Raw genomic sequence first — 17,335 nt, forward strand, 5'->3', positions numbered from 1 at the left:
AATTCATCCTCAAACTGTAAATGACTTACTGGCCATGCTCCATACATCATATCTGGATATTAGAATATTAACGCCTACAAACAATTTTGGAATTTTTTTTCAGCCCATTTTTTCACAGACTTCCTTCGAAAAGAAAATTTCCAACAATTCCTTGGAACAATGGCTTTGCATAATTTAGTTATGGTCTGGTGGTCAAAGCCACCACACAAACAAGGATCTCGTCCTTCTCATGTATTAGCATACAATGTTGCATTTCATGCTACTCCGACAAGGGAGAGGGGGAGGATCACCTAAAAAAACACCAGTTGTTATTTAAGTGAAGAAACCATATCCTTAAACATAGACTTGGTGTCCGTCGAAAATAAAAATGGTGTAGGTGTAACGACATAAATTAGAATGTGAAAAAGAAAGAGAAAAAGGAACAAAGAAAAGGACTCAGGTGGACATAAGTATATCAAATTTTGGTAATTGTCATGGGAACTGAGGCACAACAATGAGGCAGGGAGTAGCTAAACAGTTTTGTAACGGTTTAAAAGAGGACATTGTTTTTTTTTTTTTTTTTTTTTTTTTTTTGAAAGGACAATTTTCAAGGATATGTGTAAGGACCACTTGTCAAGTAGTTCACTTGAAATATTTTTGAAAACAACACAATGAATATTGTGTGACTTTATAATTCCGTGATTTGAGTTGGCTGTAAAATTGTCACCCAATTTTGGGAAAAGTGAGAGTGACATGTCACCAGAAGCCAAAGGACACTTGATCTTGACATGTCATAAAATAACAAAGGATTGTCATTACAAATAATTGTGAGAAGTTCTCATGGGAATCAGGAAACAAATTTGAGATTTTGAAATTTAAAAAAGAAAACTGGAAAAAATAAAAAATTGGGGAAAATTTGGAAAGGATATGGAATTATTTAAAAAAAATAGAAAAAAAATCCGTGCAAGGGAAGAAAAAATAGAAAAAAAAACGAAATTCTAAACCATATTAGATTATTTATAAAAATATGAAAAATAAAAAAAAAACTTTTCAAAACTTTTCTGCCGAATTTTCTTAAAATATTTTATATATTTTATTAAAATTATTTTGAGTTTTCTTTTCAAACCGATTCATTTTTCCCACCGATACCACTCCCAGAAAAAAACACAAAAATTTCAATTTTTTATAAAAATATAAAAAATAAAAAAAATAATTTTCAAAACCTTTCTGCGGAATTTTCTTAAAATATTTTATATTTTTTTTATTAAAATTATTTTCAGGTTTTTTTTTCACACCCATTCATTTTTTCCACCGATACCACTCTCAGAAAAACATAAAAATTTCAGTTTTTTTATAAAATTATGAAAAATAAAAAAAGGAATTTTCAAAACTTTTCTGCGGAATTTTCTTAAAATATTTTATATATTTTTTTTCAAACCCAGTTTTTTTTCAAACCCATTCATTTTTTCCACCGATACCACTCCCAGAAAAAACACAAAAAATTTTTCAATTTTACTTTCATTTATTTTTGTTTTCAATTTTTTTATTTAACAAGCCCAGCTTGTTTTTATATCAGCCCTACTTCCAAAGAAAATTTTTCAAAATTTTTTTGGGGACTTCGGAACCGACTTCAGGCAGACAAGGAGTAAAATATTCCATTCAAATTCTCCAATAATTTTTCTTTCAATTTCCTTCCATCAACTCCCGTAGTGAGATCGGCAGAGCACTCCAGGTGCCCAGTAATTCAAATTTCCAAACTTTCACTTTGCTATCCTCTCCACATATCCTTCAACCGAACAGCATATGATTATTGGCCAAATATCGAGGATTTTGAAAATACACATCCTGCAGACCCGGGGTGCGAGAATTCCGACAAGGCATCATCATGGTGGGTGAATCTTCAACATCAAAACTAGGCAAGGTACTGGCATATTGATCTGATACCTCAAAATCTGGTGTTCTTAGATTACGGGTAAATCCACGATTTCCAGTTGATCTCTTTGGGGTTTGATATGCTCCTTGATCATTGCAGGATGCTTGTAAATTTTCCAATTGTTCCAGCAACGAATGATTGGCAATATTTTGACAAGTTTTGGGTAGAGCGGGCGACAAATACAGCAAATCATCCTCATTCAAGAGATTGGATTGCTTTGAACTCACGTCTGTATCCTCTTTGGTGGGTGAGGAGAATTGCTGCTTCAGCTCCTGTAAGTATCTCTGGCGTTGAGCTTGCAGAGTCCATTTCAGCATTTTGTGGCAGGGAAATTTTCAAAAATTCAAAATTGTATCCGAATGCAAATGTTTTGTTCAAAACGAAGATTTTTCTGTTTTTTTTTTTTTCTCTCAATTTTTTTTTTTCTTCCTTCAATTTTTCTTTTGTATTTTCAATTTAATTTTGAAATATATTTTTTTTATAAAATTTCGTTTGAATTCCAAATTTTTCTAATTTTTTCCTTGAAATTCGTCGTTGATTTCTTGGCACGTCTTCACGTTAGGGAGCCTACTATGTAACTAAAGTCAATAAGGCTGCCACTATTACAATTATATAAAATTACCACACAAACCACCCCTTATGCATTTCCTATAGGAAATACTCCGCTCTTAATATTACAATTGCCTTCCCTCTTTTGGTCCCTACCTCTCTCTCTCTGTCTCTCTCTCTCTTTACGCAACAGCAATCTTTTTGCCCATAACATTGCAACCAGTGGTGCTCAAAACCGTGTTCTAGAACATGAAGAGAAAATAGAGATAATTTAAGAGAAAATTAAAACTCTGTTTTTCTTTATATTTTACGGTTCTATTTAATTGTTTTTAAACACGAATGTTTGCCAAAATAATTAACAAAGCAAATGGATAAAAAAATATTTGTATAAATAATGACTTAACACTGTTTTGTTCTTGATTTAAATAAGCAAAGAGAAGTTTGAATGAAAAGAGATATTTCTTTTTGGGCACCGCTGTTGCAACACAACATGAAATCATAAAAGAATTTCAGTTAATTCATTCAAAATAGTGGCATATTTTCCCTCTCTCATTACATTTACAAGGCATTAACGCTCTAAGAGAACATAATATGTTGAATTTCTCTTTAAGAATTTGCCTATGTAACCATGGAAAGGCATTGCAATTTTAATTGGCATAAAGAGACAATTGCATAAATTATCAAGGACTTTGCAAGGATCACTTTTTGAAGGCAACAGTTTGTCAAATGGCCATGAGAATTTGTCGCTCGCCTAATTAGCAAAGGCATAGTTATTATTTAGATCTAACAATGCTAATCGATCAAATCAAATAATGAGAGGTAATAAAATAAAAGCAAATAAGAAGGAAAATATGGAAATTTTGGAAATGTTTACAACGTCCAAATATTAAAGTGAATTTTTTTGAATATTTTTTTAAAGATCAAATATTTTGTTAAATTAAAAAAAATATTTTTTGAAGGCCTTACCACAATCAAAGTTTTTTAAAAATATGTTTTTAAAGACCCACATAAAAACATATATTTTTTAAAATTATTTTAAAAAAAATGAGTTGACCTAATTTTTTTTCTAAATATTTTTTTAAAAAACCTAGATTAAGGACAATCCTGTAAACATGGAATTTTGGTAATGTAGATTTTTCCAGATTATATAAGGACCTTAAGATAACGTGGGCTTTTAAAACGGGTTTGGTTTTTGATTAGTTATTTTTAAAAACTTTAAGTATTCTTCAAAGATTTTTTAATCATTTTTAAAAATCTCCCAATGAACATGCATTTTTCAAAATTACTGTAAGGATCTTCCCATAAAATGAAACAATGAAAATTATTTTTAAAAACCCTCCCATAAACGTATTTTTTTTAAATATTCTTTAGGAACTTCCTATAAACGTTGGTATTTTATTTAATTTTTTAAGGACCTTCCATAAACTTTATTTTTTTAAATTATTTTTAAAGACCTTCTCAAAAAAGTGTGTGTTTTAAAAAAGGGGGTTTGGACCTTCCATAAACGTGGATTTGAAAAAAATGAGTTTTAAGGACTTTCTCATAAACGTAGATTAAAAAAACGAGTTTCAAGAACCTTCTCATAAACGTTGATTTTTTTGAAGAAGTGCCGGGAATGAGGATTTTTTTTTAAATATGGGTTTTAAGGGCAATCCAGTGGATTTTTAACAATATGGTTTTTAAGGACCCTCCCATTTTTAAGGACCTTCTATAAACTTTTTTTAATTATTTTTAAGGACCATCTTATAAACGTGGATTATTTACAAATATTTTCTGAAGGCCTGCCAGGAAAGTGGATATTTTAAAAATGAATTTTGTGGACCCTCCCATACAAGTGAATTTATTAAATAAAAATTTTAAGGACCTTCCATAAACATGGATTTTCATAAATTATTTTTTAGGACTTTCCATAAACGGGGATTTTTTAAAAATATGTTTTAGAAGTTGTGCCAGGATTGAAGATTTTTTTAAAATTTTTTGGATTTTGAAATCTGAAATTTGGTATTAGTGTCGCTGTTCATACGTAGCCTTGACATATGGAGATGGTTTTGGAAATGTATACGAAAAGTACTAAATGGTACTAAATTTGGTTTTGGTTGAAGGAATATATATAAAATTGTGAAATTGGATATTTAGATTAGTGATGTTATCTGGAATTGATATTTGGCGGTGGTTTTGGGAATACTTCCTATATTTGTACGAAAAGTACTAAATGATACCAAATTTGGTATTGGGTGAAGGGATATGGCTGGAATCCTTGAGTTTGATATGGAGGTCTCTGTTGGTATGTGGAATTGAGATTTGGAGGCGGTTTTGGAAGTGTGTACTATAAGTGTACTAAAAGTACTAAATGGTACTAAATTATTGGGTGAAGGTATAGAGATAAAATTCTGAAATAGGATATTTAGATTAGTGATGTTATCTGGAATTGATATTTGGCGGTGGTTTGGATACCAAATTTGGTATAGGGTGAAGACATTGGGCTGGAATCCTTGAATTTGACATTGAGGTCTCTGTTGGTATGTGGAATTGAGATTTGGAAGTGGGTTTGGAAAGGCGCTCCATGATTGTGCGAAAAAAACAAAGTTGTACTAAAATGGGTATTGGGTGATGGCATAGCATCGGAATTTTCAATTTGGTATTGAGGTCTCTCTTGGTATTTTTTGTAAAAAAATTGTGGACATTTTGGTAGATTTTTTAAAAACTCTTGGTTCAATTATAAGAATAGAGTTTTAAAAAATATTTGTAAAAAATTATTTCAGAGGCCATGATGTTAACGTGAATTTCTAAGAAGTACTTTTAGAGACCTGTGATTACCGTAGATTTTTTTTAAATATTTTTAATGGCCTACAAACTTGGAAATTTTAAATTTAATTTTTTTTTTAAATTTTGACCATAATTATGTATTTTTTAAAAATATTTCTTAGAGACCTAATAATAATATTTTTTTAATATTTTTATAGACCTGGACTTTTTATTTATTATTTTTTTTTTAATTTTTTTCTGAATATTTTCTAAAGGACCCGCCATGAATGGGATTTTTTTCTAAATTTCTAAGGACAAATTCCTTGTTGCCTTGAGGGCTCATCTTCCCATAAAAAATTAATTTTTTACGATTGCCAATAAAACGAGAACAACGTTCTTACAACAGGAGAAAGTACGGATTCATTAATAATAATCACTTTAAGTGTTGAAATAATTTTTTTACAAACAACGATCGGACAAATTGTTCAATAACTTTGATGTTGCTGCCGATTCTTTTTTTTTTTTTTGAATCAAAAAATGGCATTGTCTTGGAAGATGCCATAAAAAATAATCATGTCCCTCCGATACTCTCATTCCGGAACATCTGCCCTGCGAGGAATACAGTTAGGAAAAAAAATTTCACCCCAGCTTTGAAAAAAACAATTTTCCACATTGGTCACTGCAATAATCACCGCTCAGATTCCTTTGTAACTCCAATAGAAAAATGGTTTTGTCCCAGACTTCAAAACGAGAGAAAAAAACACCCTCCAAAAATCTCTTTTGCCAACAAGAAGATAAATTAGGGCATTTGGATTAAAGAAAATGAAGGGAAGAAAACTCTAAGGATACCACCAATAGACCTTAGATATATTACACAATAAATAATGTCCGAAGAGAAAAAGGATCAAATCCCGAACAAAGATTGAGAAATCCATGTGAGATCAAGCCTCTTTTTCCCAATAAATTGACAAACAATTGCACAATCTTGCACGAGCCGAAGTTGGCTGGCCAATGGATGAAGGACAAAAGAAAAAAAATCCTTAAGAATCCTTGGCTTTATACATTGTGCAATATTATGGCCAAAGGAAGTAAGCGATTGCAGGACAATGGTTTTCATTCTTCTTCCTTCTCGTTTTTGGCTTAGAATGACCCGTGTCACATTGTAAGCAATACAACAGGAACAACAACGAATATGTCCTGTGTGCTGTCTTAGGTCCTTTTTGCCGTTTGAACAGCTGTTCTGGTTTGCCAGCTCACACCACCACCACCACCACTACCACATTCCTCTCCTCTCCTTATTATTTTTAATCAATCAAGGATTTACTTAGTATAAAGGACAAGGCATTTGTTTAGTATCAGATGTTAGGGACATTTTTTTTTTTTTGAAAACAATCTACCAAAGATAAGGCCAATTAATATTTGGATTGTCATGCTAAATAGTTTTCAGGATTTTGCCATGGTTAGTAGGCCTGACTATTTATTTGGGCAAACAAATGTTTTTGTGCAAATTTTGTAGAGATTTTATCTCAAAAAAGGACATTGGTCAGTGATAACAGCACACGTTTAATTAAAGAAACATCTTTTCTGCAAAGGCAGGAGGACACCTTTGCTAGAAATTAAAATATGCAGGACATGTGACATGAGTTCTCCAATAAATATACGGGATCCATTGGAAATATAAAACAAATCACGTTTTCGTCCCACCACCAATAAAATATGTTTTTATAAAAAAAATCGCAGTGACTTGAAAAATACATTTTATTTTTAAAAATCATCCTTATTGCAAAAGTCCTTGGAAAATATTTTTAAGCAGTCGGTATTTAAAAAAAAAAAAAATAGTTAAAAAATCCATATTTGTGCTGGGTCTTTAAAAAGATAGAAAAAATCCAAGTTTGTTGTTGGGTCCATAATTTTTTTTTAATCCATGTCCTTAGCAGGTCCTCTAGAAAATTTCTAAAAATACTAAATTTTCGATAACACTTTCTTCATATTTATATTTTCTCTGTCGAAAAGAAAAATTGAAAAATTATTACTTTTTCCATCAAAAAGTCTTCAAAATCATTCGTTTTGAAATTTATGGAGGAGGATATTGGTAAACCCATTGCACAATTGACCCTCATCTAACTTTTCTATCCAAGAAAGCTATTTCAAAAGTTGTTTTTATAAAAACAACAATAAAGGGGTTAAGCCTAAACATTTTGCAACAACTAAATTTAGTACTTTTCGTACAATTTTAGTACACATTTACAGAACCACCACCGTATCTAAATTCCTGATACCAACAGAGACCTCAATATCAAATTCGAATATTCCAGCCCTACATTTTTACCCAATACGAAATTTAGTACCATTTAGTACTTTTCGTACATATAAAGGACGCCTTTTCAAATCCACCTCTAAATCTCAAACACAGATACCATCAGCAATCCAAATATCAAGTTTCTAGGCCTGACGTCATCCCTTCACCCAATACCAAATTTAGTACAATTTAGTACATTTCGCACAATTGTAGTACACATTTCCAAAACCACCTCCATATCTTAACCACAGACACCAAAAGTGACCTAAACATCAAATTTGAGAATTTTAGACCTATTCCTTATCCCAAACCCAAATTTAGTACCATTTAGTACTGTTCGTACAAATATAGGACACATTTCCAAACCACCGCCAAATTTCGAATATAGATACCATTAGTAATTTAAATATAAAATTTCAGAATTTCAGCCCCATCCCTTTACCCAATACCATATGAAGTACAATACCAAACTGTACCAAATAAAGTACTATTTGTACTTTTTGTACAACTGTAGTACTCATTTCCACATCCAATTCTAAATCTCAATTCCAGATACCAACCTAAATATCAAACTCAAAGATTCTAGCCCTATATCTTCATCAAATACCAAATATCGTACTATTTAGTACTTTTCGCTCACTTGTACTGCACATTTCCAAAACCACCTCTTTATCACAAACCAAACACAAATAGAGTCTCCAATAAAAAAATCAACTTACCAGCTTCTCGCGTTCAACCAAAAAACCGGAATTGTACCAAATCTAGTACAATTTAGTACAGTTCGTACATTAAGTACACATTTTCAAAACCACCAGCTTACATCTACCCCATTTTCAAGAATGGATTCCCATATCAAATTTCAAGATTTTTACCACTATCCGTTCACATAATTCCAAATGGTACCAAATTTAGTGCATTTTAGTACTTTTGGTACAGGTATTGTTAGAATTTCGAAAAACCTTTTAGATTGTCTCTATCCTACACAACACCAAAGACTCTCACTCTAAAGTTCAGATTTTAAGCACCATCTGTTCATCCAATACCGAATTGTACCAAATGAAGTACAATTTAGTACTTTTTGTGCACTTGCGGTACATATTACTAAAATCACCTTTATCTCACAAACATACCACAAAAACGGGTCCCAATATAATATCCCAAAATTCCAACTTCATCCATTTACCCTAAACCAAATTTAGTACCATTTAGTACAGTTCGTACACTTAGTACACATTTCCAAAACCCCCTTCACAGCATATCAAACTTACTTTCCAACCTTAATTCTCATAAATTTAAAGTTTTTAACTCTCTCCGTTCACGTAATAGAAAATAGTACCATTTTAGAACTTTTCATAACATTAAAGTTAGAATTTCAAAAATCCTTTAATATATTTGAGTCTACCTTTCTTTTTTTCCTTTTTCTAACGAAAACCTATCCCATTTCCCGTCATATTTTTCAAAATATTTCCAATTATTTTTAAAAATTGTTTTTTTCTCCATAAATTTTCCCATATCCCTGCCTCAATTATCCTTGTTTTGGGCCATAGCCAAAACAGGAAAAATATTCCCATAAAATATTATGCAAAAATATTTTTGCATGGCCACTCATATTTCAATCATAATTTCCTTAGGATTCTAAAACAAAAACTCTAGATTTGTCAACCCCCCGCCCAGAGGGAAAGAGAAGGAAAGAAAGCGAGTGGTCAACAATGCCCAAAAATATTGGCCAACAAATTTGCATCAACAAATCAACTACCAGGAAATTACACAAACAACCACATCGGCATTAACTATCCCAAATTTATTGATATTCTGTATTGGAATTTTTTTGGTACAAATTTTCTTGTGTTTTTTTCCCAAATCAACCTCCCTCCCCGTTCTCAGGGGATAGATAATTAATTGTTGCTTACCGAATTTGGAATTCAATAAAATTTCTCCACGTAATTTAAGATGCAAATTTAAGGAGATTGAGATTTGTTGTTGCTGCTGTGACCCTTATCAGTGTCAATCAGAAAACACCACCCAGGGGGATGTCAATTGCCAGAGACAGACAGACCAAGCTGGCCAGACCTCTCACTGGCTGCATTACACCATGGGAAGCCGGATGTAGGCCCAAAGAAATTCCCAAAGATTTTTTGTTAATTTTGTACCATTTTTTCGAATAAAAGTCCTGAATAATTTTTTGGGGAGATTTAACGAACAATTTAATTCGGATTTCATTTAAATAATTCACCAAAAAAAATGGGAAAAGAAAAACAAAATTGAAAATTATTTTAATTTTATTTTGAAAAGGGTTGCAGGCGCAGCAATTAAATGCGGCTGTAAAAATAGCTTTACATCGGGGAAAAAAAACAAAATAATTTTCCTTTGGCTGTTATGCACGACTTGATTAAAAAGGATGTTGCTCAGATGATGTTTAACCCCGTTGACCTTTGTCAAGTTGTCACTACATGTTGTAAAATGTCGAAACTTCTTGGGAAAAGAGGTTACGTCAAGTTATTTACATAAAAAAGAGTATCGAAAAGTAATTAAGAAAATCCATTATTTTGAGGATATTAAAAATGACATATATTTGAAAAATCCCCAGAAAAAATATTAAAAAAAGAATTTAAAAAAATAATTTTTTGGAAATTATTTAAAAAAAACCATTGGGCTTAAGAAATTTAATCTTAAAAAGTCTATATTAATTGATGGACTTTTGGAAAATATTTTTAAAAATTCAAGCTTGAAGATGGATTTTAAGAATATATGTCTAAGAACCTCACCTCAGCACTCCAGGACTAGAGATGGGTCTTTAAAAAATTCAAAGAAAAAAAAAAACAAATAAAAAAATTGTACTCACCAGGCAGGCAATTATATAGACGGACGGACACCCCCAGATTGACTCCAAATGTTCTGAAGCGGATTTGGTCCAAAGAGATCTTTCAAAAAAAAAATCATACTCACTAGGCAGACATATATACAGACGGACAGACATCCCCAGATTGACACTAAATATTCTGAAGTGGATTTGGTCCAAAGAGACCTAAGGTCTAAAAGCGCTATTTCGATTAGGCATGTTCTGGCATGTGTGGTAATCAAATACTCTCTGCAGTCATATAAGGTATAAAAGGTATGAAGGTATAAAAATCCAAGTTTATAGATCGGACTTCAGAAAATAGTTTTAAAAAACCAAGGTTCAAAGCAGGTCTCTTGAAAAAAAAATAAAAAATCCCAGGTTCCAGGCTGGTTTCTTGAAAAAAAAATAAAAAATTTACGTTCATGGCTGATCCTCTGGATTTTTTAAACCCACGTTCATGGCTGGTCCTTTGGTTTTTGTTTTAAATCCACGTTCATGGCTGGTACTCTGATTTTTTTAATTCCACTTTCATGACTGGTCTTCTAAAAATATTTTTAAAAATCCACGTCATGGCTGGACTTCTGGAAATTTTTTTTTAATCCACCACTGTTGCGGATCCTCTATTTTTTTAATTCACTACCTTTGTGGGTCTTTAAAAAATATTTTTTAAAAATCCACGACTGTATCAAAATTCAAGACTGTCTTTAGTCGTTTAGAAAATATTTCTTAAAAATCTACTACTTTTGAGGCTCTTTTTAAAAAATGTTCAAGAATTGTGATAATTGTGGTCCTTTAAAAAATATTTAAAAAAATCCATGACTATTGTGTGTCTTTTAGAAAATATTCCGTTGTGGTTCGATTAAAAAATATTTTTAAAAAATCCATGACTCCTGTAGATTTTTTGAAAAATATTTTTTAAAAAATCCATGACTATTGTGTGTCTTTTAGAAAATATTCCGTTGTGGTTCGATTAAAAAATATTTTTAAAAAATCCATGACTCCTGTAGATTTTTTGAAAAATATTTTTTAAAAAATCCACGACTTTTGTAGATTCTTTGAAAACAATTTTAAAAAATCCATGACTCCTTTAGATTTTTTGAAAAATATTTTTTAAAAAATCCACGACTTTTGTAGATTTTTTGAAAACAATTTTAAAAAATCCACGACTTTTGTAGAATTCTTAAAACAAATAATTTTTAAAAAAATTCACGGCCCAAGACTGTTGAGGATCCTTTGAAAATATTTTTAAAAATAAAATTCTGTTGTGGGTCTCTTAACAACTATTTTTAAAAAAAATCCACAGCTTTTGTTGTTCTTTTAAAAATATGTTTTGAAGAAATCCACGGTTGTTGTTGGTCCTTTAAAAAGGACATTTAAGCTATTTTTAAAAATTCCACGACTATTATAATTTCTTTAAAAATCCACGACTTTTGTAGGTCCTTCAAAAAAAGGTTTTTAAAAATGCACGACTGTTGTAGTCCTTTTTAAAAATGTTTTTAAAAAATCCACGACCGTCGTGGGCCATTAAAAAATATTAAAAAAACACGACTGTTCAGAGTCTTTAAAAATTCTTTTTTAAAAAATCAACGGCTGTACAGTTTTCCAAAAAAGTGTTTCTAAAAAATCCACGTCAGTTAAGATGTTTTAGGATTTTTTTTTTTTAAAAATCAGTTCCATATAAAAATATTTCGGAAAAATCCATTAAAAAATATTTTTTTTTTAATTCGACTGTTGTTGTGGGTCTTTCCAAGTCCACTTCGGTCAAGGGTCTTTTAAAAAATAATTTCAAACAAAATTTTAATTTAGAAAAACTGGCCATTAAAAAAAGTATTTTTAAAAAGTTAGTCCTTTAAAAATCCGTGAAATTTACAGATCCTTTATTTATTTTTTGTTATGGGTCCAAAAATAATTTTAAAAAAATTATGACGCCCTCAAGCGCCCTCTTTTGAAAAATATTTTAAAAAATCTACGACTGTGGATGTCCTCTGAAAATATTTTTAAAAATTAAAATTATTATTAAATTTATTTTTAAAAATTAAAAAATTAAAAATTAAATTAATAAATATTTTTAAAAATTGAAGTTGTTGTGGGTACTTAAAAAAATATATTTTTCTAAAATATCCACGTCGGATAGGGTGTCTTAAATTTTTTTTAACTATAACCGTTGTGGGTCCTTAAATTAATTTTTGAAATTTCGCAGCTGTTGTGGGTCCTTTAGAAACTATTTAAAAAAATCCAAGAGCTTTTGCATCCTTTAAAAAGTGTTTCAAAAAATCCACGACATTTGAGGGTCCTTAAAAATATTTTTAAAAAATCCATGGCTTTTATGGGACCCTTAGGAAATAATTTTTAATGATTCACGCTTGTAGATAAGCTTTAAAAAATATTTCTTTTAAATACACGACTGTTGTGGTCCTTTAAACAATATTTATTTTTAAAATCCTTTTTTTTAAATCACGACTACTGTGGTCTTTTAAAAAATATTTCTCAAAAATTTCCTACTGTGTGGAGTCTTTAAAAAATATTTTTATAAAAATGCTCGAAGGTTGTGGCTCCTTCAAAAAAAAAATATTTCTGAAAAATCCACGACTGTTGCAGATCCTTTGATAATTATTTTTAAAAAACTAATATTTGAAGCGGGTCCTTAAGAAAATATTTCTAAAAAACTAATATTTGAAGCAGGTCCTTAAAAAAATATTCACAACTGATGTGGCCCTTTAAAAAAATTTATGACTCTTGAAGGTCCTTTAAAATAATTTTAAGAAGTCCACAACTGTTGTGGATCCTTAACATATTTTTTTTAATGTTGAGAGTCTTTTAAAAAATGTTTTTTTTTTTTTTAATATTCTATCTTAATGACTGAACCCCTAGAAAATATTTCCAAGATTGTCAAACACTTATGCCAGCCTTGGAAATATTTGCTTCGGAAAATATTTTTCAGCTTTACAAAATTTCCACAAAATTCAAAAATCTTCTCTAGAAGTCCTTAAAAAATTCCCAGCATTGGGTTCCTTTTTTTTTCGTTTTTTTGGGTAACCATTTTTTTCATTTCCCAGGAAGTATGGGACAAAGGATTCTTATCTAAATCTGAGACAATTTTTTTTATATTACATCCTTGGTCATCCTCTCCCATCCTGATTTATCTTTTTCTCACCATTTTTTGAAATTGAAACGAAAAAAAATTACAGGGCCACATTTTTTTTGCATCATAGAATTGTCTCTTTATTATTTTTTCCTGAACATCCTAGAAAAATTTTCTCACTCCATATCATTTCTCACCGTTTGGTGATTGGGCTCCAAATTAAATTAATTTCAGATGACGCCCTAGATTTTTTTCTTCCTTCTTCATCATTCTTTTTTTTTTGGTGTCTTGGTGACATTTTCAGATCAAAAGTTATTGATTAGCTAAGACACCCATCCATCCATCTATCCTCCCTAGGTTTTTTTTTTTAATTTTCCCTTTCCCAAAAAAGAAAATCAGGGACAAACTGTTGCTATGACCCTGTGAGGGGAAGGATTTAGGAACAACAACAATAACAAAAACTACAAAAAACTATCAATTACATTCCTTGGCTGCCCTAATTAAAATTGCAATCCTTTGCATTCGTAAAGAGATTTTGGTTGCCTAAATAAAGAGAGTTTTATCTCCCTCTCTCTTTTACTCTTTCACATCTCTCTTCCCATAGCATGATTTCCGTTAGGGAGTCAGGATTTTGTGTCATTCCCTGTTTCTCTCTCTTTGTTCCAAGAGTAGAGCAGCAACAATTTTTACGCTCTTTAATGTGTTATTGTGCTCCCAGTGAGCGGTTTTGGTATAAAAGGCCAGGGTGGATTGTAAAGAGCACAGTATTTCCCTACTAAACCTGTGACCGTGCACATCTTTAGTTCAGTTGCCAAACGAGTGCCATGAAGTGAGGACCTAGCAGGCGGCAAAAGTATTCGAAGAAAATAATTTTTAATTAAAAATGAGAATGTGAAGAAAATTTTGAAAAATAACTTAAACGCAAAATAATTTTGAAAAAAAAAAAAAAATAAAAACTGTTGATTTTTTGTGAAAAATAAATTGAAAAGAAATATTTAAAAAATACTCAAAATAATAAATGAACATTTCGAACTGCTGCTGAAAATTTTGGATTACTCATAACCCCTTTGTGGATTACTTTTTTTGACTATTGGATATTTTTTATCAAAAAAGGTAAGTTTCGCTTTGCCGAACCCTGTTGATTTTTTTGGGTCTTTAGGTGTGAGTGATTTTTTTAACTGCCATTTAAATTCCCACTTTGGCTGTTTGCTTTTGCCTTCACTTTTTCTTTTTTTTGGTGGACTGTAAATGCCCAAATAATTTTTCAAGGACCTCTTATCGAGCCACTTATTTAAAAGGATATCAACCACCTAAAATCAGTTTTGCAAAAAAGTACTGAAAAGCAAATCCTTTTGAAATCCTGCAAAAAAAAAATATTTCAAAAAAGATTCGAAAATAAAAAAAACTCTTTCTTCTTTTCCTCCTCCTGCCTCCTTCGGCCAACTGGGGGGTTGTTAATCTTCCATGAAACCCGAGGAAAGGAGGATTTTAAGAATTTTTTGTTTTCGCCAACTCAGCATGATTTTTGGTTTTTGTTGTTGTTGCTGCGATTTTTTTTTTTTTTTTTTTTTTGAAAAGCTCAAAGCTTGTTTTCCTCTGCCGCATGAAACTCCCAATTATGAGTCTCATGGCCTGGGGTTCTTCTTCCTTAAATAAACATTTTATGCTTGCACACACAGGCGCACACTCACAAGCCCGGCAGAATTTCAATGGTTGTTCTTGGGAATTTTTGCGCGCGAAAAATGTTTTTTTTTTTGCGGATTCACAAAACAAGTTTGGGTTTTTGGCTCATTTTGTATGCCAAACACAAAAAGTTTTGTTGCAGAGGCCACCAAAAGAAAAAAAAATTGAAAAAAAATCTCAAAAAATTGTCAGACAATTAAAACCGGATCTTCTTTTACTAATCTTCTCTTCCCCTTCTTTTCTCTTCTAATTTTAGCTTGAAAATGTTGAAATGGGCTGTAAATGGTCCCCGCCAGACGTATATGCAGAGTACGGAACACTTGAATCTACCATCCTCTGTGGAAGCCCAGCCAGGCCTAACACAGGCCCAACGAAGACGGCTAAAACGCAAATCTTCCGATGTTAGCTGTTTGAGGCCCCGCACCTCCTGGCATGACAAGGAAAATCAATACACCTCCACACCGCTGCATCCGAATTCTCGTAGCTTCAATGAAAGTCCTTCCAGGAAATTGGATAGCCTCAAGGACTTGAGTAATATTCTGGCTGAGCCCCTGGCCTTTCCCTCCCCCAAAAGGTTAACGTTACACAAAACCTCTCCCAGCCTGCTGAAGACCCCCGAACCCCTGCCTCAGGCTCCACGCAGCACCATGCCCTCCAACTATGCCTCCACATTGCCCACCTTTGATGTGGAGTACTCGCCCTGTTCCCTGATACCAGGACCTCTGCTGGCCCTAAGGGGTGTGGGCATACCCGATTCGTATTTTGAAAAGCCTCGCTACATTACACCCAGCCAAAATCAGGAAACTCCCTTGGCCAAAACTACCAACACCACCACCACTACCACATCTGCCCGCCTTTCAGAAGAATCCCTGGAAAACAAAACCTTCCTCAAACCCAAATCCCTTAACTTCAAATATCCCCACTACATGGAGGAATCCTCTCTCAGCTCCTCCCGAATGGGTGATGTTACGCTGGAGCGGATGATAGATGCCATTTTGGAAAGCAATCGCAAACAACAAAAGAAACTACACAAACACTGCCCCAGCAACATGTCACCCTCCTACACCCCAGCCGATGATCCGGCCAGTGATTTGCAGGAAGTCTGGGATTCCGAAAAGGCCAGATATCGTCAAAAGGAACAGGAATTCAGATCGAAGCTAACCAAAAAATGCCTCTTCAACGAAAGGGAAATATGTTCTCCGCAAACAAAAGCCCTGGAAGAATCTCAATGTCGTCTGGAAAAACCAGAAGAACTCGATTTGGGTCTGCTACGCCGCCAGCGAGGAGTTAGACGTAAACGTAAACTGGAACAAATTAAGGCCAGTGTCCTACACTCGGCCCACAAGCTATTGGGGAAATCCTCTCATCATTCCCACACCCCTCTGCTGCATTCTCACAATTTGAGAAAGGTATTCGAGGCCGAAATGATACACGATGAAATTCATCCACAGAAAATGATGCGAAATCTGAGTCCAGACAGTGGCCACAATTCGTCCAGTGAATATGAGGAGGATGAGCATGAGGACTCCACGCTGGAGGGGGACAACAAAACCCTGGATGCCACCAAGAGGAGGCTTAGTTTTTCTTTGAATAAATTAAGTGAAAATTGAAATGGGGGAGAAGGATGGAGAAAAGAATCAAGAGAGAGAGAGAGAGAGAGAGAGAGAGAGAGAGATGGAGAGAAGGAGAGATAGAGAACAAGCTAAACAGATATTATGACGCAGGATGCTTCCAAAGCGATTAATTTATTATTTTTTTTACTATTTTTTAAATATTTTTTCCAAATTTTATAAAAAAAAGATGTCTACCAAGAGAAAGAGCTTTGTTATTGCCTTACAAAAAAAACCCAAAATGTATTGAAAATTTTTTAAATTGCATTCATTAAAAATAATGGAATTTAAATTTTCAAAATAATCAATTACTCCTTTTTTTGTTATTTTTATAAAATAAAATAATTGAAAAAATTACAAAAAAAAAATTAAAGAAAAAAATGTTTTATTTTTTTAAGGACCAGATATAAACATGGAATTAAAAAATAAAGGACCAACAATAAATGGGGATTTTTAAAATATTTTTGATTTCATTTTAAAAGGACCTTTGATAACCTCCTATTTTTTAAAGAATATTTGCTAAGCAAAAAAAAATTGAAAAATAATTTTTTCAAGGACTTTAAAGAAAATTGGAAAATATTTTTTCAAAAAAAAAGTTAAAATGCTTTTTATATCC

At 32.1% G+C, this 17,335-nt stretch overlaps 1 protein-coding gene across 1 annotated transcript; it reads left to right on the forward strand.

The window, feature by feature from the left end:
* The first annotated feature begins 14,205 nt into the window (after nucleotides 1-14,205).
* LOC101899348 (uncharacterized) lies at nucleotides 14,206-16,881 on the forward strand. The gene is made up of 2 exons (XM_011292926.3): nucleotides 14,206-14,539; nucleotides 15,366-16,881. The coding sequence occupies exon 2, from the start codon at nucleotides 15,373-15,375 to the stop codon at nucleotides 16,717-16,719; it is 1,347 nt and encodes a 448-aa protein (XP_011291228.1). The 5' UTR covers nucleotides 14,206-14,539; nucleotides 15,366-15,372; the 3' UTR covers nucleotides 16,720-16,881.
* The last annotated feature ends 454 nt before the right edge of the window (nucleotides 16,882-17,335 follow it).

Source organism: Musca domestica, unplaced genomic scaffold (assembly GCF_030504385.1).
Source record: "Musca domestica strain aabys unplaced genomic scaffold, Musca_domestica.polishedcontigs.V.1.1 20, whole genome shotgun sequence".
NCBI lineage: Eukaryota > Metazoa > Arthropoda > Insecta > Diptera > Muscidae > Musca > Musca domestica.

Coding starts and splice junctions, on each gene's coding strand:
- LOC101899348 (XM_011292926.3), top strand. CDS start 15,373: ATGTTGAAATGGGCTGTAAATGGTCCCCGCCAGACGTATATGCAGAGT.